Source organism: Hyperoodon ampullatus, assembly GCF_949752795.1.
Source record: "Hyperoodon ampullatus genome assembly, chromosome: 12".
Classification (NCBI taxonomy): Eukaryota; Metazoa; Chordata; class Mammalia; order Artiodactyla; family Ziphiidae; genus Hyperoodon; species Hyperoodon ampullatus.
Genome location: NC_136925.1, coordinates 36287596 through 36313527, shown reverse-complemented (window position 1 = coordinate 36313527; position 25932 = coordinate 36287596). Strand labels below are relative to the sequence as shown.

Genomic DNA, 25932 nt, shown 5'->3' with positions numbered 1-25932 from the left:
TGGAGCACAATTCTTACCCTTCCCTCTCCCCCTCCCCACAGACTGGACCCACAGGTCTCTAGGGTTCAGTCAGCACATGACTGAGCCTAATAACACACCTCTGAGTGTGTTACCCAGAACTTGTAAGCTGTGATCATCACTAAATATTTGTTGAATACCTATGCCACGGGATGCTAGATGCTGTGGGTTCAGAGAAATAAGTCATGAAGGAAAATGAGGTACATGCAAAGATGGATCCACAGCTTCATAGTAATGAAATAGTTCACAGTAATGTTCATCCTTGCTGAGCACCTTGCCAGGCTCCGTGCTGAGCCCTTGACATGCACATGGCCTGGGAGATGGGGACAGGTATTATCCCCATTTTACAGAGGAGGACACTGGGGCACTGAGAGGTTGAGTAGCTTGCTAGTGTGATGGGGTTGATGCTTAGCACCGTGGCTTTAGATTCTGCTCCTTCAATCTCTATGTGGCACTGCCTCTAAGTGGATTTTCCTAATTTTTGGTGGTTAATGAATTTTTACTTTGCTTTTCGTCTCTCAACAGTTTACTTAACATTGTGATGAACATTTATAGTGGTCCTGAACTTTACTTGCTGGATCCTACATCCGGTGTCATTAGGATACGAGGGGCCGTTGTACAAATGGAGAATAGCACAAATAGACTCAACCTAAAAAGCACATGTGACAATTTTTAGCTTTCAATCCACTGTTGTCAGGGGATCTTGACACATTCACTCTGTTTCCTTGTCTTTGAAATTTACTGACTTCTGTCAAAACCTGAATTCCTGTCCTTATTACTTCTTTACCCCAATGGAATATAGTCTTCTTGAAAAAAACATTTTACCAGGGAGGTAAAATATATATGTGTCCAAATAATTTGTTTACATTTGGAAAGGGTAGAGATATGGCCGAGATGGCAAAGTAGGAAAACCCCTGAGCTCACCTCCTTCCACAGGCACACCAAAATTACAACTATTTACAGAACAACTATGTATGAGATCAACCTGAAGACTAATAGAAAAGATTTTCCACAACCAAAGATATAAAGAAGGAACCACAATGAGATGGGTAAGGAGAGGCAGATGCACAGTATAGTCAAGACCCACAACCTCGGGCAGGCAGACCACAAATGGGAGGATAATCACTATTGCTGAGGTCCTTCCCAAGGAGAGAGGGGTTTGAGACCCACATCAGGCTCCCCAGTCCAGAGGTCCTACACCAGGAAAATGAGCCCCTAGAACATCTGGCTCTGAAGGCCAGCGGGGCTTACTTTGATGAGAGCCAGAGGACTGTGGGAAATAGAGACTCCACTCTCAAAGGGTGCACACAAAATCTCACATGCTCTGAGTCCTGGCACAGAGGCAGTCATTTGAAAGGAGCCTGGTCAGATTCCCTTGCTAACCTTGAAGAGCCTCCCAGAGGGGCAGGAGGCAACTGGGACTCCTACTGGGGACACAGGTGCTGGTGGCAGACATTTTGGGGAACTCGTTCTACCACAGGGACACTGGTGCTGACAGGCACCATTCTGGATCCTCTCTCTGGCTATTAGCACTCCACCACCAGCAGACTGGCACCAGCTCTGGTCATGCAGAGATCAGGCCTTGCCTATCAGCATGCCCAAAGTAGTTGGCCCTGCCACAACAGAAGGGCCCGTGCAGCCTACATAGGAGGCACCCCTAGAGTATGTAACTCTGGTCACCAGAGGGGAGTCTGCTGCTGGGCCCTACAGGATATCACCTATATTAAGGATACTTATCCAAGCTCAGAAAACATAACCAATCCACCTAATACACAGAAATAAACACAGAGAATTAGGCAAAATTAGAAGACAGAACTATGTTCTTAAACTAAGGAGCAAGATAAAACCTCAGAAAAAGAACTAAGCAAAGTGGAGATAAGTAATCTTATCCAATCAAGAGTTCAGGTAATGATTATAAAGATACTCAACAAACTCAGGAGAAGAATGGATGAAGACAATGAGACATTTAACAGAGAGTTAGAAAATATAAAGAAGAGCCAAAGAGAGGTGAAGAATACAGTAACTGAAATAAGAAATATACTAGTAGGAATCAACAATAGATTAGATGATACAGAGGAATGGATCAGAGACCTGGAAAACAGAATAGTGAAAATCATCCAAGCTGAACAGAAAAAACAATTCTAAAAAATGAGGATAGCTTAAGAGACCTCAGAGACAACATCAAGCAAACTAACATTCACATTTTAGGGGGTCCAAGAAGGAGAACAGAGAGAGGGGCAGAGAACTTATCTGAATAAATAGCTGAAAACTTCCCTAACCTGGGAAAGGAAACAAACATGTAGGTTGAGGAAACACAGAGAGTCCCAAATAAGATGAACCCAAAGAGGTCCACACCCAGACACACAGACTCTTAAAAGGAGCAAGAGAAAAGCAACTACTTACTTATAAGGGAACTTCCATAAGACTATCAGCTGACTTTTCATCAGAAACTCTGCAGGCCAGAAGGGAGTGGCACAGTATATTCAAAGTGATGAAAAAACATACAATCAAGAAACACTACCTCAGGCTTCCCTGGTGGTGCAGTGGTTGAGAGTCCGCATATGGGTTCATGCCCTGCTCCGGGAGGATCCCACATGCCGCGGAGTGGCTGGGCCCATGAGCCATGGCCGCTGAGCCTGCGTGTCCAGAGCATGTGCTCCACAACAGGAGAGGCCACAACAGTGAGAGGCCCACATACTGCAAAAAAAAAAAAAAAAAAAAAAAATACACTACCTGGCAAGGCTATCATTCAGATCTGAAGGAGAGATCAAGAGTTGTACAGACAAGCAAAAGCTAAAAAGAGTTCAGGACCACTAAACTGGCTCTAGAAGAAATGTTAAAAGGCCTTCTCTAAGTGGAAAAAAAAAGACCACAACTAGAAATATGAAAATTACCAAAGGAAAAAAAACTCATTAGTAAAGGTAAACATAAAGATAGTAGATCAGCTACTTACAAAGTCAGTAAGAAGTTTAAAAGACAAAGTAGTAAAATCATCTATATTCACAATAGTAGTTAAGTTGATACACAAAACAAATAGTTTTGAAATATGACATCAAAACATTAAATATGGCAGGGGGAATATAAATGCAAGATTATTTATTAGAAAGTGTTCAAACTTAAGAGATCAACTTAATCGTAAAGGTATATAGGTGGTTATGTATGAGCCTCCTGATAACCAAAACCAAAAATCAATAGTAGATACACAAGCAAAAAAGAGAAAGTAATCCAAACATAACACTAAATATAGTCATTACATCACAAGGGAAGAGAGCAAAAAAGAAGGAACAAAAAAGAACTACAAAAACTACCAGAAAACGGTGTTTTAAATGTCAATAAGTACATACCTATCAACAATTAATTTAAACATAAATGGACCAAATGGTCCAATCAAAAGATAGAATGGCTGAATGGATAATAAAATAAGACCCAACTATATGCTGCCTACAAGAGACTCACTTCAGATCCAAAGACAGACACAGACTGAAAGTAAGGGGATGGAAAAAGGTATTCTATGCACATGGAAACAAAAAGGAAGCTGGGGTAGCAATACTCAGACAAAATAGATTTAGACAAAGTTTGTAACAAAAGACAAAGAAGAGCATTACATATGATAAAGGGGTCAATACAAGAAGAGGATATAACATTCATAAATATTTATGCACCCAGGAGCAAAGGGAACCCTCCTACACTGTTGGTGGGAATATAAATTGGTACAACCACCATGGAGATCAGTATGGAGGTTCCTTAAAAAACTAAAAATAGAACTATGATATCCAGCAATCACACTCCTGGGCATATGTCTGGAGAGAACCATAATTCGAAGAGATACATGCACCCCAGTGTTCACTGTGGCACTATTTACAATAGCCAAAACACAGAAGCAACCTAGATGTCCATCGACAGAGGAATGGATAAAGACAATGTGGTACATATATACAATGGAATATTACTCAGCCATAAAAAAGAATGAAATAATGCCATTTGCAGCAATGTGGATGGACCTACAGATTGTCAGACAGTGCAGTAAGTCAGACAAATATCAAAATGATATCACTCATATGTGGAACCCCAAAAAAATGATACAAATGAACTTGTTTACAAAACAGAAGCAGATTCACCGATCTCAAAATCAAACTTATGGTTACCAGAGGGGAAAGGTGTGTGGGGGGGGGATAAATTAGAAGTTTGAGATTAACAAATACACATTACTATATATAAAATAGATAATCAACAAGGACCTAATGTATAGCACAGGAAACTCATATTCTGTAATAACCTACATGGGAAAAGAATCTGAAAAAGAAGGGATATAGGTATATGTATAAATGAATCATTTTGCTGTACACCTGAGACTAACACAACACTGTAAATCAACTATAATATAAAATAAAATTTTTAAAGATATTTATGCACCCAACATAGGAGCACCTAAATGTACACGGCAAATATTGACAGACATAAAGGCGAAGTCAAGAGTAAAACAATAACAGGGAACTTTAATACTCTACTTACATCAGTGGATAGATATTCCAGACAGAAAATCATTAAGGAAACACTGGCTTTAAATGACACATTAGATCAGACGGACTTTAAGAACATTCCACCCAAAAGCAGCAGAATACACATCCTTTTCAAGTGCACATGGAACATTCTCCAGGATAGACCATGCTAAGCCACAAAACACGTCTGACTAAATTTAAGAAGATTAAAATCACATCAAGCATCTTTTCCAACCACAACAGTATGAGATTAGACACGAACTACAAGAAAAAAACTGCAAAAAACAAACACATGGAGGCTAAACAATATGCTACTAAACAACCGGGGCGGGGGGTGGGGGTCACTGTTAAATCAAAGAGGAAATTTTAAAATACCTGGAGACAAATGAAAATGGAAACACAATGATCCAAGGATCATAGGAGATTACTATGACTAGTTATACACAATAAAGTGGACAATCTAGAAGAAATGGATAAATTCCTAGAAACTTACAATCTCCCAAGACTGAATCAGGCAGAAATAGAAAGTATGAACAGACCAATTACCAGTAATGAAGTTGAATCAGTAATATTAAAAAAAAAAAACAAACTCCCAGCAAACGAAAAGTCCAGGACCAGATGTCTTCACAGGTGAATTCTACAGAACATTTAGAGAAGAGCTAACACATATCTTCTCAAACTCTTCTGGAAAACTGAAGAGAAAGGAGCACATCTGAACTCACTTTACAAGGCCAGCAGCATCACCCTGATACAAAAACCAGACAAAGACATCACAAAAATGGAAATTACAGGCCAGTATCACTGGTGAACACAGATGTAAAAATCTTCAAAGTATTAGCAAACCAAATTCAACAACACATTAAAAGGATCATACACTACGATCAAGTAGGATTTATCCCAGGGATATAAGGATGGTTCAATATCTGTAAAATCAGTGTGATACAACACATTAACAAATTGAAGAATAAAAACCATATGATCATCTCAATAGATGTGGAAAAAGCTTTTGACAAAATTCAACATCCATTTGTGATTAAAAACTCCTAGCAAAGTGGGTATAGAGGGACATATCTCAACATAATAAAGGCCATGTATGACAAGCCCACCACTAACATCATACTCAACAGGGAAAAGCCAAAAGCATTTCCTCTAAGGTGAGGAACAAGACAAGGATGCTCACTCTCACCACTTCTATTAACATTGTATTGGGAGTCTTAGCACCAGCAATCAGACAAGAAATCAAAGGAATTCAAATTGGAAAAGAAGTAAAACTGCCACTGTTTGCAGATGACATACTATGTATAGAAAATCCTAAAGATGCCACCAAAGAACTAATAAATGAATTCAGTAAAGTTGCAGGATACAAAATTAATATACAGAAATCTGGATTTCTGTACCTTAAACTATCAGAAGGAGAAATTAAGAAAACAATCCCATTTAAAATTGCATCAAAAAGAATAAAATACCTAGGAATAAATCTCACCAAGGAGGTGGAAGACCTGTACACTGGAAACTGTAAGACACTGATGAAATTGAAGATGACACAAATTAAAAGATGTGCCATGCTCATGGATTTGAAGAATTAATATTGTTAAAATCACCCTACCACCCAAGGCAATGTACAAGAGTCAGTGAAGTCCCTATCAAAATACCATTGGCATTTTTCACAGAACTAGAACAAATAATTCTAAAATTTATTTGGAAACACAAAAGACCCCAAATAGCCAAAACGGTCTTGAGAAAGAAGAACAAAGCTGGAGGTATCATGCTCATTGATTTCAAACTATACTACAAACTCTAGTAACCAAAATAGTATGGTACTGGCACAAAAACAGACATATAGATCAATGCAACAGAACAGAGAACCCAAAAATAAACCCACACATATATGGTCAGTCTAAAACAAAGGAAGGAAGAATATACAATGGGGAAAAGACAGCCTCTTCAGTAAATGGTGTTGGGAAACCTGGACAGCTCCATGCAAAAGAGTCAAACTGTACTGCCTTCTCACATCATATGTGAAAATAAACTCAAAAAAATATTTAAATGTAAGAACTGAAACCATAAAACTCTAAGAAAACACAGTACACTCTTTTTTTTTTTCAGTACACGGGCCTCTCACTGTTGTGGCCTCTCCCATTGTGGAGCACAGGCTCCGGACACGCAGGCTCAGTGGCCATGGCTCACAGGCCTAGCAGTTCTGCGGCACGTGGGATCCTCCCGGACCGGGACACGAACCCGTGTCCCCTGCATCGGCAGGTGGACTCTCAGCCACTGCGCCACCAGGGAAGCCCACAGTACACTCTTTGACATTGGTCTTCACAAAGTTTTTTTGGGTATGTCTCCTCAGACAAGGGAAACGAAAGCAAAAAACAAATGGGACTATAACAACCTAAAAAGCTTTTGCACAGTGAAGAAAACTATCAACAAAATGAAAAGACAACCTACTGAATATGAGAAGGTATTTACAAACAATATATCTGAAAAGAGGTTAACGTCCAAAATATCCAAAGAACCCATACAACTCATCAAAAACAAACTCAATTAAAAAATGAGCAGAGGACCTGAATAGACATGTTTCCAGAGGGGACACACAGGTGGCCAATAGACACATGAAAATATGCTGAACATCACTAATCATCAAGGAAATGTAAATCAGAACCACAATGAGATACCACCTCACACCTGTCAATATGACTAGTATCAAAAGGACATCAAATAACAAGTGTTGACAAGGATGCAGATAAAAGGGAACCCTCATGCACTGTAGGAATATAAATTGGTTACAGCCACTATGGAAAGCAGTATGAAGTTTCCTTAAAAGTTAAAAATAGAACTACTGTATGATTCATCAATTCAACTTCTGAGTTTTTTTCCCAAAGAAATCAAAACCACTAATTCAAAAAGGTGTGTACCCCTATGTTCACTGCAGCAGCATTCACAGTTGCTAAGATATGAAAGCAACCTAAGTGTCCATTGATAAATTAATGGATAAAGGAGGTGTATAATAATACATACAGTAGAACATTACTCAGCCATATAAAAAAAGAATGAAATCTTGCCATTTGCAAGAACATGAATGGACCTAGAGGGTGTTTTGCTAAGTGAAGTAAGTCAGACAGAAAGACAGATACCATATGATTTCGCTTATATGAGGAATCTAAGAAACAAAACAATTGAACAAACATAAAATAAACAGACTCATAGATACAGAAAACAAACTAGTGGTTGCCAGAGGGGAGTGGGGTGGGGAGATGAGTGAAATAGATGAGGGTGATTGAGAGGTCCAAACTTTGTTATAAAAATACAACAGAGAGGGCTTCCCTGGTGGCTCAGTGGTTGAGGGTCCTCCTGCCGATGCAGGGGACGCAGGTTCGTGCCCCGGTCCGGGAAGATCCCACATGCCGCGGAGCGGCTGGGCCTGTGAGCCATAGCCACTGAGCCTGTGCATCTGGAGCCTGTGCTCCTCAACGGGAGAGGCCACAGCAGTGAGAGGCCTGCGTACTGCAAAAAATATATATATATATATATCATAGAGATATAATGTACAGATAACATAGGGAATATAGTCAATAATATTTAATAATTTTATGTGATGACAGATGGTAAATAGACTTATCATGGTGATCACTTTGTGATGTATAAAAATACCGAATCACTGATTTACACCTGAGACTAATATGTTTTAAGTCAGGTATACTTCAATTTAAAAAAAGAAGAAAGAAAGAAATGGAGGGGCTTCCCTGGCAGTCCAGTGGTTAGGACTCTGCACTTTCACTGCCAGGGGCCTGGGTTCCATCCCTGCTCTGGTCGGGGAACTAAGATTCCACAAGTCGTGTGGCTTGTGGAAAGAAATTGAGAAAGGAGATGGATAATATTCTTAAATACCGAATAACTACAAATTTGATTTGTTCACTTGACAAATATTTATCGAGCACCAAGACGTGCTGGGCATTTTTCCAGATACTGAGCATGTGTCAGCAAACGAAAGAGACAACAGCTCTGCCTTCATGGAGCTTTCATTCCAGTCAGAGGAGGCAGACGATATGCCCGAGGCCAGCAGTGGGCCCCGGAGGCCCATGTCTGTGGCTGGGCACAGAGAGCAGGGGAGAGAGATGGGAGAGGTTAGGGGTGGGGGCAGGCCAGACCAGGCAGGACCTCGTGGCCCGTGCAGAGAGCGTGGTTTACTCTGTGAAATGAGAAGCCTTTGGGGGAGTTTTGAGCAGAGGAGTGTCATGATTTGACATGTTTTTTTAAAATCGGGATCATGCATTGATCCCGTTACTGTGTTAGGGTAGACAGAAGGGGAGGCGAGGGCAGAAAAACAGGAGCCCAGGTAGGTGGCTTCTGTCCCAGGGAGAGAAAAGGGTGGCTTGGACCTGGGTGTGGCGATGGAAGTAGTGAGAAGTGGTCTGATTCTGGGTATATTTTGAATTTGAGCCAACTGAATTTGCATATGAATTAAATATGAATTTTAAAAGAAAGAAGAACTAAGGGTGAATCTAAAATTTGTAATGGGAAAGGACATTGAAAATACCATCTGATTTCAGTAGTGGGAGAATTGTGTTGTAACTTACTGGTTCATCCAATAAAACTCCATTTTATTTTTGGAGTTTTATATTCAGGAATTCATTTATGCCTTTTAACAGTCCAGGTCCTTTAAGGGACCTTCAGAGATGGAGCTCCTCCATCAGGATGCTGAGATGCTTATTAAAAAGAACAGATTCCAGATTCCTGCACCTCCCACCTCTGAGTGGGAGAAAAGGATCTGCAGGGGTAGGACTCAGGATTCAGTATCATGAATAAGCACTGAAATCAGAACTGGGGTGGGAACAGTTTTTTGTCAGAGGCAGGAAAAGTTCACATCCCTTGACTAACTCCTAGTCGTGCCAGCTTTGATCTTACTTCCTCCCAAAGCCTCCCCAACTTCCGTAATCTGGCCTACGCCCTACTTCCATAGCACCCGTATTTTCTCAGCAGTAGTGATTGCCACACTATAATTGCCTGTTCACTTCTTTATCTTTCCCACTAAATTATTCACTGACATATCCCCAGACATAGTGCCAGGCACATGGCAGGTGTTCAATAAACATTTATTGAATTTTCCAAAAAATAAGTTTTTAAGTGTACAAAGAAGAGTATTGTTACAGCAGGACAAGGAGGTGTGTCAATATCGGTTAGAGCTCTGAGCTGGGTTTTAGGCGCCATTCTGCTTTGGGCTGTATGAGCTGTTTCTGCTCACAACATTTCTGATGCCAAATGTGGGAAGGGGGGCATACCACGCCAACCAGTTCTCCAACTCTCCATACACCAACTGGGTGTCTTACAATTCAGTTCCGTTCTGACACTACCCAGAGTTAGCACAGACCCAAAAGGGTAAGGGCTCAGCCCCATAGGACTGCCCCCACTGCAGACACCGATCACAAGTTCTGGACCTCCCATACTTCTGACTCACAGCTATAAATTGGGGGTTCCCATGTCCCCCTCCTCTTTCCTTATGTTTACCAGTTTGTTATAAGGGATAGAACTCGGCAACAATCAGATGGAAGAGATGTATAGGATAAGGTGTGGGCGGGCAGGTGCATGCAGAGCCTCCACACTGTTAGCGCACCACCATCCCAGCACCTCCCTGTGTTCACCACCCTAGAAGCTCCAAATTTCATTGTTTGGTGGATTTTATGGAAGTTCTATTATGCAGGCAAGATTGATTAAATCAATAGCTGTTAATCACTAACTTGATCTCCACCTCCTCTCCTCTGCCTAGAGGTCAGGGGTGGGACCAGAAGATCCAATCCTCTAATCACACGGTTGGTTCCTTGGGCAGCCAGCCCCCATCCTGAAGCTATCTGGGGACCCACTAAGAGCCGTTTCATTAGCATGGACTCAGAGACGGTTGAAAGGGGTTAGTTTTGAATTATGAGAGACACCCCTCTCACCCTGTCACTCAGGAAATTCCAAGGGTTTTAGGAGCTCTGTTCTAGGAACTGGGGACAGAGACTAAACAGGTATTTCTTATTGTGTCACGATATCACAGGCTAGTTTTGAGATCCTGAACAAGTTCGTTAACCTCCTGCATCACCTGTGAAAGCAACTGGGGATGGGAGGAGGGGACACAGGTTTTACAGAAAGCCCTAGAGGTTTTCATATAATGTTCCTCCATTGAGATTCACTTTGAGGAGTAAATCTCTACTACTGATGACAATACCCACCCCTCCGATATATTGGAAGGAGGGGGAAAGCTTGTGGGCTGTTGGGCAAGTGATTTCTGATGGTTTCTTTCTGTGCTCTTGGAAAAAAGACAACCAGGGTTCTGAAAGCATTTAAGTGTTGTTTTGTTCTGTTTTGGTTTTGCTTATTACGTAGATGTTTAATGATGGACCACCTCCCTTCTCTGTCTTGATTTTTAGCTGCATGTGCAAATCAGCGTCCTGACCTCTTTGGTTGTGTTATTGCCCAAGTTGGAGTAATGGACATGCTGAAGTTCCATAAATACACTATTGGTCACGCCTGGACCACTGATTATGGGTGCTCAGACAACAAACAACACTTTGAATGGCTCATCAAGTAAGGTTTTAATTCATATGATGTATTTGTGTTGCTAACAATTTGATACCAGAATACTGAACATAGTCAAAAGGATAAATGTTTGACTCCATGCCCTTCAGTATCTCACATTTGCATGAAATTTACTGCAAAAGTAGGGCAAGTGGTGGGAATACCTGTCTTCCTGGTTTTGATCTGGTCTTTAACAAAAACAACAAACTACAAAGATGTGATGGGCAGAATTTTTTTTTTTTTTTTAGTGAACATGTGTCAAAGATTTATTGAACTCATTGATGAAGGAACCAGCAGAATGACAAGATTCATTCCAAAAGATAGAAAAAGATTAATCATTGTTGAAAGAGCGTGTGCTGGCATAAGATTGTTAAATCGATTATCTTATAAGGCAACAAAACTATAACCTTTGGGTTGTAATCTATTCTTCCAGACAAAATCATGGTGCCTCTGTGAGACAAGAATCATTTGCATCCACTACCGGTCTCCTACTTTCACATCTCCTTGGAGTAATCCAGTGTTCTGGTCACTGGTAAATAGAAGGTCAAAACGAAAGGAATACATCCTTAGAAAACTCGATAAGCCTCTAATGGGTCTCCATTGATGGGCAGAATTTTAAAGGTGGTCCTCTAGGATTCCTGTCCCCTGGTTCTTCAGTCAACCACTAATCTAGGTACTTCTGTGAAGGGACTTTGCAGATTAAATTAAGGTTACTAACCAGCTGACCAGGATAAGGAGATTATCCTGGATTATCGAGTGGGCCCAATCTGATGACAAACCCTTAAAGGCAGAGCAGTTTCTCTGGTGGGAGTCGGGGATGCGGCAGAAAGGGAGAGGAGAGAGATTGGACGCATGAAGAGGACAGGAGGACTAGAGCCACCATTGCTGGCTTTGAAACTGAAGGAAGGCGGCCTGTTCAACCTGAGATCAACCCCAACCAACAGCCATCAAAGAAACAAGGATCTCAGTCCTACAGCCACATGGAACTGAATGCATTCTGCCAACAGCTGGAATGAGTCTGGAAGTAGATTTTTTTCTAGAACTTCTTGATAAGTGCCCAGCTAGCCAACACCTTGATTTCAGCCTTGAGAGAGCCAGAGGACCCAGTTGAGCCAAGCCAGACTTCTGACTTACAGAACTGTGAGATAAGAAATCCATGTTGTTTTTAAAAGCTGCTAAATTTGTGGTAATTTGTTAATGCAGCAATTAAAAAATAATTTTTAAAAAAAGTCATTATAACTTACATATATATGGGATTTCTTTTTCTAAATTAAGAAATAAGGAAATGAAGAGGAATATATGCAAGAACAGTTAAACTTTTTTTGTGCTCTCAGTATAACCACATATATTTGAAACTACAAGTTGCATTACTGAAATATTCGTATCCCTCAACACTTTGGCGATAACAGTGAGAAAATGGCAAACATTTAGATTCTCAAGACTGCAAGCTACATTCTTTTTTGGCTCTTCACTCTCTTTACTTCCCACATGTAGGGCTTTTTGGATTTTTACCAGCAGTATTTAGGAATTACTCTTGGAAGAGCACCAGCAGCCTATGTCCCCTCTCCCCAGTCTTCTCAGTCAATTATAAATTTTGATACAGTAATTTCTCAAGTCAGGTTTTTTCCTCATTTGATGTGCTTTGTATGGTTAGCTCTCCACTTAGAAATTCAGCTAAAATGACTTAAATTTTTTTAATTGAATACTTTTAAACTACTCAATTCTGTTCTGTAGGAGGGGGAAAGTTTAACTTTTAAAATACACAAGTAGCCTCACTGACACATCCTGGTGAAAGCTGAATATTTGAAGAAGCCATAGTTCCAATTAACTTTAAGAAAATATGCACTTAGGGGGATAAGTCCCATTTAAACTCAGTTGAAAATACTGAGTTAATTGTATATTGAAGGCAACAAAATAGTTGCTGGAACCTGATACTTCTAAAATTAATTTGAAAGCAAAAAGAGTTCTAAATATTTTTTTCTCTCAAGATGTCTGTGATATTCCTATTTCAGACTTTAATTTTTTAACCTGGCACCCACAGAGCTGTATTTTCCTCTTACTTGCTATTCCCAATGAGCAGAGAGCTCAATCCAGTATATTGAAGAGGGTCCCCCCACTCCCCCCAAAATTTAAATTTCCAAGTTTGTGAATGGCTGGGAAAAATAAAGCCTAACAGACTTTTTTTCTACAGAACTTCTCAGCCTTGAATGTATAAATGTGGCACGTGAATCTTGAGGTGGGGAGAGGCATTATTAGTAGGCAGAGTTTCCAGACTTGTTTTCCCATAGAACTAACCCTTATCTGGAGGACTGGGGTTGATCCAGAAATACTCTGAAATGAGAGCAGAAAACAGACCCATTGGCACCCCCATCTTATCTATTAGGAGACTATACCCCAGAAGGTTTTACTCTTAGCTTGGTTAACTGAGTAGAAATTTTACTTTTTTTTTTTTTTATGAGTGTATTTATTGAATGTATATTTTACATAAATAAAGTTGACTTATGAGGGCAGATGATGAGGAGATGGAATTACTAGTAACTGTAGGCTAAAAAGTATGATGGGGAAGGCAAGAAGAGGGATGGGGCGATGTCTTAAGAATATATCTGTCAGGGATTTTAATTTATTTTTTAGGAAAATAGAGGCTTGACTAAGTTTGAAAGCAGAGGATAAGGACTAAAGGTGTAGAACAAAAAGTTTAAATTATAAAATAAAATTCCAGAGGGGACCAAAATAAATTATATTAAGCAGGACGATTGGATAGTAAAATACTTCTTGGAAAATATGGCTAAAAAGAGAGATAGAAGCTTGAGCGGGAACTTGGGTTTAGGTAAAGAAGGAGTCTATTATAATTTTTGTGCAAATTGACACCGGAAGTCAATTATTTTTTGATGTTCTGCTAAAATGTTTAGTATTATTCTGTAAGCAACTGCGAGCCATTGAAGTTTTTTGATCAGGGAAGTGACAAGTTAGGGCTGTACTTTAGGGAAATCATTCTGTAGCAGAAATAAGGACTAGTTGGGAGATATTAGAGGCAGGGAAACCCATTAGGAGACTATTGCTATCATTCAGTCATGAGTTGGTGACTGAACGTGAGAGAAGCAGAAAAGAAAACTTGGCCTTGATTTGTAAAAGAGATTGTGGAATGAATAAGGCAGAATTTTGGAAATGATTAGATGGAACTGAGGGAAAGGGAAAGCAGGAAATGGAGCAGTTGAGGGAGAGAAGGAGACCTCACTTTTGGAATAAATTCTGAGGTTCAGCAGACTATCCAAGTGAAAAGGTACTTGCAGTGAGTGGGACTGCATGTAGAAATTTAACAGCAATTATTGGATTAGGTTAGAGATGAGATTTAGGAAGCATCTGTCTTTCTTTACTGACAGAGGAATCAAGACTCTTTGAAATGGACAGTGTGGGTATATCAGTCAGCTTGGGCTGCTATAACAAAATACCATAGACTGGGTACCTTAAACAGCAGACACTTATTTCTCACAGTTTGGGGGCTGGAAAGTCTAAGATCAAGGTGCTAGGAAGTCCAAAATTTGGTTCCTGGTGAGGGCCCTCTTCCTGGCTTGCAGATGGCTGCTCTTCATTATATCCTCACATAGTGGACAGAAATTTTACTATTTTTGCCTATTTACCCTCCAAAATAAAACTCTACTAAAATAGTTTAATTCATTAATACTGAACACTTTGGAAAACATGACACCCATAGGGATGTAAAATGTAAAGAAAAAGTATCCAGAGATGTCTTTCACTTAACTATTATCGCTGTTTAATTTGATTGTACTTATGTTCTTAAAAACCTTTTTTGTTAACTGGAAACTTACCTTCTGCTTCAGAAGGCGTCTCCTCCACTAACTTTCTCACCATTGGCCAAAGTCAGTTTCTTTCTGCTGGACTGTGAGCCAGCAGGGGGTCAGCGGCTCAGGTTCCCTGGTTTCAGACAGGAAGCTAGGCCCAGAGGGGACCCGTGGTCTTCCTAAGACTGCCAAGCTGAGCTCAGAATAAAGGTTTTATAGATATTAAACAGGCAAAAAGCTGCTGTACACTGTGGATTTCAAGTTCTTCAACAAAAGAACGGCTTGCACCCATTCTATTCACAATCAGTGATTTAAAAGAACAATCAGCATGATAGGGGTAGGGAATTAAGAGATACAATCTACTTATGTATAAAATGAAGCTACAAGGATATATTGTACAGCAAGGGAATATAGCCAATATTTTATAATAACTTTAAATGGAGTATAATCTATAAAAATATTGAATCACCTGAAACTAATATTGTAATTCAACTATACCTCAATTAAAATCTTTTCATGTAAAATATAAACAAAGGGACAGTCCACTTTGCAGCAGTGAAAAAGTCAGTCTGAAGAATATGAAACTATTCACCTCAAGACAGTCAGTATGCACATACTTTGGGTTGTTTCAACAGCCCTGTTTCTTTCTTACACAGGCTTCCAAAGTGGGAGCGAAATAAACGACACAGCTCCCCAGCTTCCAATAGCCCTGGCCAGTCACAGCCCAAACGGTGATGTAACTTAGCCTGCAGTGGTCACCCATGGACCAGCTGGCTGCAGTCCTCACTGCTGGTGACGGTAGGCGGGTAGACGACGCAGGTCACTATGCCCACCGGTCCCCGTGATTATCCTAGTGGATACACAACTCTCATTTTGATATCCAGCCTCATGAAAGTGCCTTTGCCTTTCAGATATTCTCCACTGCACAACGTGAAGCTACCAGAGGCAGACGACATCCAGTACCCGTCCATGCTTCTCCTCACTGCGGACCATGACGACCGCGTGGTCCCACTTCACTCCCTCAAGTTCATTGCCACCCTTCAGTACCTGGTGGGCCGCAGTCGGAAGCAGAACAATCCCCTGCTTATCCACGTGGACACCAAGGCGGGCCACGGGGCTGGGAAGCCCACGGCCAAAGTAATAGAAGAAGTGTCAGACATGTTTGCATTCATAGCGCGCTGCCTGAACGTCGACTGGATTCAGTAAATGGCATTTCCCACGGCCTCTGACCACTGCAGAAAACCTCAAGGGCTCTCACACCATTAAAACCGAGAAACCACTGGGCGTCATGCCTCCCCACACGAACACTGTTCCTGCACTCGCGGACCGCAGCTGAACAGAACTGCCGTGGGAATTTTATCTTTTCTAGGCTTCTCCTTTTTAGCAGGCCCTTGGCGTTTCTTTTTCCACCCTGTGCAGGCACATATTTTAAAAGGAAAAAAAGGCATGTTTGGATAAATAGCTAATGGCAGCCAACACATTGTGAATATTAGATTGCTGAATTCAGAGTCATGGTCAGGCATACTTCATATAGAGCACCTCAGTGAAATTTGCTTCTATAACTATAACCAGTATACCTTTACAAAAATGTGAGACTTGTTCTCCTGAAAAAGACTTCTTTGCAACAATAATAAATGTTATTTAAGAACGAGAGGCTTTATTTCTGGTTCCTTTGTGTTGAGGAGCAACCCCAGAAGTGCAGTCATTCTGCACTATGTCCTGTCACTTGTCTATGGGAATAAGCAATGAAGTCATAGACTGTAAGCGCTGCACGGAGGCAGAGTGCGTCCATCTAGCTCCCTTGTTTATGGTGAGGAAGCTATTAGAGGTGGCTTACTGTCTTACATATTAACCACTCAGCCAGCTGATCATCTCGTCCCGGGCTCTTTTGGTTTGGATGCCTCCTAAAAATCAGTGGACCTGAAGCTTCAGATTACTCACCTATTTGTCTGTCTATTTGGTTACAAAGTATTTGTGGAAATCAGAGTACCTAGGATTCTAAAACTAAGAGACCACATGAGTGCACTATCCAAATTTATCTTACAATTAGAAATTTCAGCATTTGCCAAGCAGTTCTTCCCCCCATAGACCACTTCCTGGAAATAAAAATAGTCATACTTTAAAAAGTGTGTCTCCCCAGCCTTAAATCTTTAAGAGGAGGATATATCATTCCTCAAACTTGTCCATAAAAAAAAAAAAATTAAGGCATTTGGTTTAAAATTTCATGAAATACTATTCCTTTGGGTATCAGTTTGGGAGGTGGTGATCTAATTTATGAGAAAAAACCCAGCTGCTTCTTTGTCTTGCTTCATGAGATATCACAAAAATTACTATTTTGTATAAAGTATTTTAACCTTAAAAAATTAGTTTAAAATATTACTTCATTAATCTAATAGCTTGTTCTTTTCCAGGTAAGTGCTATTTTCCAAATCATACGTGTTTGTGCTTCTCTTGAGATGTCTACCTCTCAAATTGTGGTCTAAAGTTAGACACACTATTTTCTGTCCAGCTTATCACTACATACAAGCTCAGTTGAAAGGTGGATACATGGTTTGGCTTTTTCTCTTCTACAGTTATGTTTTCTATCACTGTTTGTTTAAATAAGCACTGTATATAATGCAGCTGTCATTGAACATATGATTCATTATAAGCCCCTCCACCCAATCCCTGGAGAAAAAGTATGCCACTAGCTAGCGGTGCATGCAGGGGTTGACATCATCACCATCTACCTGGAGAGATGCTAACACTAGCTAACTGCCATGTAACTGCCGACCAGCATGACAGGAAGAAAAAAAATGTATTTGTATAGATAAGGCAAAGGCAGCCTTTAATCCTAGACCAGCTGGGTCATTTGAGGTACAGACAGTTGGGTTGTACCCATTCAGTCCAGAGCATTTGCAAGTTTGCACAGAATCTGGCTACACTTTCCCACTGAGGTTTTCTACTTAGCAGCAGAAAGTGGAAGTATAGTGTGTAGAATCTCAGCTTCAAGAGAAATTAGGACCAGGTTCAAATCCCAACTGTCATTTAGTAACTGGTGATTATGAGGAATAAACAAGCTAATATACATACACGTGCCTAGAAAACTCCCAGTTGGGAGTTTTCTTTCCCAAGCTAATTTTCATATCGAGATTTTAGCTGGACAGCTGAGCGCACAGACTGAAGGTAGCTTTTTTACACCTTCAACATTGGCTGCCTTAGAGGTTGGGCTCCTCCCCAGATCTCAGTGTCTTTCTGACTGGACGCCACCCTCCTCTGTATCCTGGGCTCTGCCCCTCTGCTCTGTCTTATGTTGCTCTCTGGTGTTTTGAGGAAAAAAGCTGCAGGTGTTGCCCAGGTGGTCTAACTGCCTTGTCACAGGGCCTTGCAAACACGCCACAGAGCATTTGCTACCTTAGTAAGATAAAGTCACATTTACGATGTTTAGTATGTACACACCTGGAATATTGTAAAACTTTGCAATTAGTCATGTTTCCTAATACTCCCACTAAAGCTTAGGCAGTTACACCCAAATGGTCCTGCCAGTATGAAAGGTTACATTTCAGCTAAGAAAGTCTGTCACCAAATTCTCCATATTTATTAGATAATTTTACCAGCCTCAGGGATTTCCCTGGGCAGACCGCATAACCAGTGCCCAGAAGGCTTACAGAGCCTCAAAGATGAGTTAAGGCCAGACTGGAAAGCTGTAAGGGGGGCTGTAAAAAACAGCAAAGGTCAGACTATAAGGGGGTAGTCAGGAAGGCCAGTGGGATGAGGGCCGAGGCCAATGAATAAGGACCATTTAGCTGTATTTTGCATCCATTCATATTCGAGGGGCTGGGAGTGCAAAGAGAAAAAGTCCTGCCCTGATGAAGTCGAGACTCCAGGGGGAGGAAACAGGTGATAAACTATGTCCTCAGTCCCCTGTGCTCTAAGCTTTCGTGTGTGTGGATATGTTTGTCCTCAAGCAACCTTATAAACCATGTGCTGCCCTTACCCCCATTTGGCAAAGGCTCAAGTTCACCAGCCGGGAAGTAAGCAGGCAGGGCAGTTAACCCTGGCAGCAGGACCCTGGAGACGGCACTCCTACCCACTAGTCTAGTACGAAGCCAAAAAAGCAAGAGGTATCCCATTCAAGATGGTGACTAGGAAGGCCTGAACTTACCTCCTGTCATGGACACAGCTAATTGACAGCTGCATTCAGAACAATACGCTTTGAAAGAAACCGAAAAACTAGATGAGCAACTCCTACACATGAGGTGAAAGAGAAGAAACCCACATGGAACCGGGTAGAAGAGGCTGAGACACAATCTCACAATACACCCCACCCCTGACAGAGCCACCCACAGTCAGGAGGGAACCCACAACTCCGAGCTTCTCCATGAGGAGCAAAGGGTTTGGACCTCACATCTGGCACCCCAGCTTTTAAGACTTGCATCTAAGAGACGAGCCTCCAAAATATTTAGCTTTGAAAGCCAACAGGGCTTGCATCCATGAGACCCACCAAGATATAGCAAACAAGAAACAGTTTTTTAAATTTGTTTTGGTTTTTTCTCTCTAGTCACATTTTAAATTTAATTTTAAGAAAAGAGTAATATATTTAATATACTGAAAAATACCTCACACCAGTCAGAATGGCCATCATCAAAAAGTCTACAAATAATAAATGCTGGAGAAGGTGTGAAGAAAAGGGAACCCTCCTACACTGTTGGTGGGAATGTAAATTGGTGCAGCTACTATGGAAAACAGTATGGAGATTCCTTAAACCAAAAATAGAGTCACCATATGATCCTACAATCCCACTCCTGGGCATATATCCAGAAAAGACAAAAACTCTAATTTGAAAAGATACATGCACCCCAATGTTCATAGTAGCACTATTTACAATAGCCAAGACATGGAAGCAACCTAAATGTCCATCAACAGATGAATGGATAAAGAAGATGTGTTGTGTATACACACACACACACACACACACACACAGGAATGTTACTAAACCATAAAGAAGAATGCCATTTGCAGCAACATGGATTGACCTAGAGATTATCATACTAAGTGAAGTAAGCCAGAGATAAATACCGCATAATATCACTTACACATGGAAACTTAGGAAAAAAAATAGACACCGATGAACTTATTTACAAAGCAGAAAGAGATTCCCAGAAATAGAAAACAAACTTACTGTTATCGGGCTTCCCTGGTGGCGCAGTGGTTGAGAGTCCGCCTGCAGATGCAGGGGACACGGGTTCGTGCCCCGGTCCGGGAGGATCCCACATGCCGCGGAGCGGCTGGGCCCGTGAGCCATGGCCGCTGAGCCTGCGCGTCCGGAGCCTGTGCTCCGCAACGGGAGAGGCCACAACAGTGAGAGGCCTGTGTACCGCAAAAAAATAAAAAATAAAAAAATAAAACAACTTACTGTTATCAAAGGGGAAAGAGGGGAGGGGAGAGAGGGATAAATTAGGAGGTTGGGATTAACGTGTGCGCACCACTATATATAAAGTAGATAAACAAGGACCTACTGTACAGCACAGGGAACTCTACTCAATATCTTTCAATAAGCTATAAGGGAAAAGAATCTGAAAAGGAACATGTATATGTATGTATGTATAACTGAATCACTGTTCTGTACACCTGAAACTAACATGACATTGTAAATCAACTATACTTCAATTAAATAATTAAAAAATGTTTAAAAGATCTACATAGGGACTTCCCTGGTGGTCCAGTGGTAAAGAATCCGCCTTCCAATTCAGGGGACACAGGTTCAATCCCTGGTCAGGGAACTAAGATCCCACATGCTGCAGGGCAACTAAGCCCTGGGGCCACAACTACTGAGCTCTTGAGCCTCAACAACAGAGCCCATGTGCCACAAACTACAGAGCCCATGCTCCCTGGAGCCCACACGCCACAACTAGAGAGAAAACCCGCATGCCACAACTAGAGAGAAGGCTGCGTGCCTCAACAAAGACCCAACGCAGCCAAAAGAATGAAATAAATAAATAAAATAAATATTTTTTTAAAATTTAAAAAATAAAAAAGATCTACTTAGTAACTTTCAAATAGACGATACAGTATTATTAACTATAGTCACCAGACTGTACATGACACCCCAGAACTTATTTGTAACTGGAAGTCTGTACCTTTGACCACCTTCACTCCATTTAACCACCCAAAAAACAGTTCTTCAAAGGGCTCACGCAGACTCATCTGGCTATCCCCCAAGGTCCAGCAGAGAGTCCTCTGCCTGAAAAGTGCCCAGTCTTTCTGTGAAAGACACCTACCTGCTCATCTTAAAGCTCGGGCCCGAGGGGCAAGATTCTACCTGAACACACATCTAGAAGCCTACTGAAACACCCTCCAAAGTCCACACAGGCTGGTGGGGCCATATTCACACTCTCCCCTCCACCTCACCCCAGGTCACTAATATCTCCCAGAAAGACCTTGTGCATACACCTAGTGCCCTGGTTTTTGTGACACCCACTGATCACGTGGCTCTAGTGGCCACTGGGTCCTGTAGGACTGTAGCAAATGGACAAACAGTTCTTAACTGGCTAACCACCCCAGGGCACAGCACAGAGACAGCAGACTGAAATGCACCCCCAGACTTCCTGTGAAAGAGGCCTATTAGCTTATCTTCATAGCTGTGGCCTGAGAAGCAGACTCCTAACTAAACACATCTAAGGGCTGATTATAATCCTCTCCAGAGATCATGGAGGCCAGTGGGTGTCATCCTCACACTCTCCCTCTGTCCTGCCCTACATCACCAGCATCTCCAGGAAAAGAGCTTGTGTATACATGTGGTGCCCCAACTTTTGTGGCTGTGCTACATCCCTTGATAGCCTGAGTCTGGTGGCCAGCAAGGCCTGTATTCATGGGGCTTGTGTTCTTTTGTTAATGGGACAGCTGCAAACAAAGAAACTTCTTAACTAGCTATTACCTCAGGGCTCAGTGCAAAGAGAACAGACAGAAATGCCCATCTGGGGGCTCCCCTGGTGGCGCAGTGGTTGAGAGTCCGCCTGCCGATGCAGGGGACACAGGTTTGTGCTCCGGTCCGGGAAGATCCCACGTGCCGCGGAGCGGCTAGGCCCGTGAGCCATGGCCGCTGAGCCTGCGCGTCCGGAGCCTGTGCTCCACAACGGGAGAGGCCACAACTGTGAGAGGCCCGTGTACCGCAAAAAAAAAAAAAAAAAAAAAAGAAATGCCCATCTGCCCCTGAAAGAGCTATATTTGCACATTTGAAAAGCTGCTGCCTGAGGGCCTAGCTTCCAATCAGCCTGCACCTAGGTGCTGACTGAGATCCACCCCTTTTGGGACACCAGCAGGTCTTTGCACACCCTCAACTACCGGAAGCCACTAAGAATAAAGCAGGCTGCTTGAACAATCACAAAGATTTGAGACAACCAAGAGCTAGAGCAGGGTGGAACAATAAGGTTCACCTCCTACACAAGGCTGCTCCTTCAAGACTGGGAGAGGTGACTGTTTCAGCTAATGCATAGAAAAATAACAGACTGTCAAGGAAAATGAATAAACAAAAGGAATATGTTCCAAACAAAAGAACAAGATAAAACCCTTAATGAAACAGAGATAAGTGAAAGTTTACCTAGTAAAGAGTTCAAAGTTACAATCAAAGATGCTCACCAAATATATATGCACCCAACATAGTATTTGCCTTATGTATTGAGGTGCTCCTAACAGCCATAAAAGGGGAAATTGACAGGAACACAATGATAGTGGGGCACTTTAACAACCTGCTTTCACCAATGGACACATCAGACAGAAAAATCAATAAGGAAATACAGGTCTTAAATGACACATTAAGCTAGATGGACTTAATTGATATTTATACAGCATACATTCCAAAAGCAGCAGAATACATATTCTTCTTAAGTGGACATGGAACACTCTCCAGGATAGATCAAATATTGGGTCACAAATCAAGCCTCAGTAAATTTAAGAAAACTGAAATCATATCAAGGATCTTTTCGGACCAAAACACTACGAGATTAGAAATAAATTACAGGAAAAAAAATGTAAAATACACCAACACGTGGAGACTAAAACAATATATTACTAAACAACCAATGGATCACCAAAGAAATCAAAGAGAAAATCAAAAAAATACCTAAAGACAAATGAAAATGAAACATGATGATCCAAAATCTATGGGACACAGCAAAAGCAGTTCTAGTAGGGAAGTTTATAGCAATACAATATTATCTCAGGAAACAAGAAAAATCTCAAATAAACAACCTAACCTTATACCTAAAGCAACTAGAGAAAGAAGAACAAACAAAACCCAAAGTTAGTAGAAGGAAAGAAATCATAAAGATCAGAGTGGAAATAAATGAAATAGAGATGAAGAAAACAATAGAAAAGATAAGTGAAACTAAACGCTGGTTCTTTGAAAAGATAAACAAAATTCATAAACCTTTATCCAGGCTCATCAAGAAAAAAGGGAGAGGACTCAAATCAATAAAGTCAGAAATGAAAAAGGAGAAGGTACAACTGACACCACGGAAATACAAAGGATCATAAGAGACTACTACAAGCAACCCTGGACAAATTCTTAGAAACGTACAACCTTCCAAGACTGAACCAGGAAGAAATAGAAAACATGAAAAGACCTATCACAAGACTGAAATTGAAACTGTGATTTAAAAACTTCCAACAGGGACTTCCCTGGTGGTGCAGTGGTTAAGAATCCACCGGCCAATTCAGGGTACACGGGTTCAAGCCCTGGTCCAGGAAGATCCCACACGCTGCGAAGCAACTAAGCCCGTGTGCCACAAATACTGAGCCTGCACTCTAGAGCCTATGAGCCACAACTACCGAGCCTGCATGCCACAATTACTGAAGCCTGCACACCTAGAGCCCATGCTCGGCAACAAGAGAAGCCACCACAATGAGAAGCCCACACACCTCAACCAAGAGTAGCCCCCACTCAATGCAATTAGAGAAAGCCTGCAGGCAGCAATGAAGACCCAACACAGCCAAAAATAAATAAATAAATAAAACTGATTCTTTAAAAAAAAATTGGAAAATTTTTTTAAAAATAAAAACTTCCAAAAAACAAGAGTCCAGGACCAGATGGCTTCACAGGAGATTTCTATCAAACATTTAGAGAAGAGCTAACACATATCCTTCTGAAACTCTTCTAAAAAACTGCAGAGGGGGGCTTCCCTAGTGGCACAGTGGTTAAGAATCCACCTGCCAATGCAGGAGACACGTGTTTGAGCCCTGGTCCGGGAAGGTCCCACATGCCACGGAGCAACTAAGCCTGTGCACCACAACTACCGAGCCTGCACTCTAGAGCCCATGCTCTGCAACAAGAGAAGCCACCACAGTAAGAAGCCTGTGCACTGCAACAAAGAGTAGCCCGTGCTCGCCACAACTAGAGAAAGCCTGCACACAGCAATGAAGACCCAATGCAGCCAAAAATAAATAAATAAATAAATAAATTTTTTTTAAAAACTGCAGAGGAAGGAACACTCCCAAACTCATTCTATGAGGCCACTATCACCCTGATACCAAAAGCAGCAAAGATACCACAAAAAAAGAAAATTACAGGCCAATATCACTGAGGAACATAGTTGCAAAACTCCTCAAAAAATACTAGCAAACCAAATCCAACAATACATTAAAAGGACCATACACTATGATCAAGTGAGATTTACCTCAGGGATGCAAGGATTTTTCAATATCTGGAAACCAATCAATGTGATACACCACATTAGCAAATTGAAGAATAAAAACCATATGATCATCTCAATAGATGCAGGAAAAGCTTTTGACAAAGTTCAACACCCATTTATGATAAAAACTCTCCAGAAAGTGGGCATAGAGGGAACATACCTCAACATAATAAAGGCCATATATGACAAACCCACAGCCAACATCATTCTCAATGGTGAAAAGCTGAAAGTATTTCCTCTAAAGATCAGGAACAAGACAAGGGTGTCCACTCTCACCATGTTTTTTTGTGTGTGTGGCTGCATTGGGTCTTTGTTGCTGCACGCAGACTTTCTCCAGTTGTGGCAAGCGGGGGCTACTCTTCGTTGTGGTGCACAGGCTCCTCATTGTGGTGGTTTCTCTTGTTGCAGAGCACAGGCTCTAGTCATGCGGGCTTCAGTAGTTGTGGTGCAGGCTCAGTAGTTGTGGCTCACGGGCGCTAGAGCACAGGTTCAGTAGTTGTGGTGCATGGGCTTAGCTGCTCCACGGCATGTGGAATCTTCCCAGACCAGGGCTCAAACCGGTGTCCCCTGTATTGGCAGGTGGATTCTTAACCACTGCGCCACCAGGGAAGTCCCATCACCTCTTTCATTCAACATAGTTTTGGAAATCCTAGCCATGGTAATCAGAGAAGAAAAAGGAACCCAAACTGGAAAGGAAGAAGTAAAACTATCACCTTTTACAGATGATATGATACTATACATACAAAATCCTCAAGATGCTACCAGAAAACTACTAGAGCTCATTAATGAATTCAGTAAAGTTGCAAGATACAAAATTAATACACAGAAAATCTCTTGCATTCCTATACCCTAAAAATGAAAGATCAGAAAGAGAAATTAAGGAAACAATCCCATTTACCATTGCATCAAAGAGAATAAAATACCTAGGAATAAACTTACCTAAGGAAGCAAAAGACCTGGATTCAGAAAACTATAAGACACTGATGAAAGAAATTGAAGATGACACAAACAGATGGATAGATACACCATGTTCTTGGATCAGAATACTCAATATTGTGAAAATGACTATACTATCCAAAGCAATATATAGGTTCAATGCAATCCCTATCAAATTACCAATGGCATTTTTCACAGACTAGAACAAAAAATTTTACCATTTATATGGGAACACAAAAGACCCTGAATAGCCAACCAATCTTGAAAAAGAAAAATGCAGCTGGAGTAATCAGACTCCCTGGCTTCACACTATATTACAAAGCTACAGTAATCAAAACAGTATTGTAGTGGCACTAAAACAGAAATATAGATCAATGGAACAGGATAGAAAGTCCAGAGATAAACTCATGCACCTATGGTTAACTGATCTATGACAAAGGAGGCAAGAATATA

General features: G+C 41.2%; 1 protein-coding gene across 1 annotated transcript in view; it reads left to right on the top strand.

The window, feature by feature from the left end:
• PREP (prolyl endopeptidase) overlaps nucleotides 1-16525 on the top strand; it is a 143709-nt gene extending 127184 nt beyond the window's left edge. Inside the window, exons 14-15 of the mRNA XM_079716332.1 lie at nucleotides 10925-11081; nucleotides 15784-16525. Coding sequence (XP_079572458.1) covers nucleotides 10925-11081; nucleotides 15784-16078 — 452 coding nt within the window. The 3' untranslated portion in view covers nucleotides 16079-16525. The remainder of the gene's footprint in view (nucleotides 1-10924; nucleotides 11082-15783) is intronic.
• Nucleotides 16526-25932: the final 9407 nt, after the last annotated feature.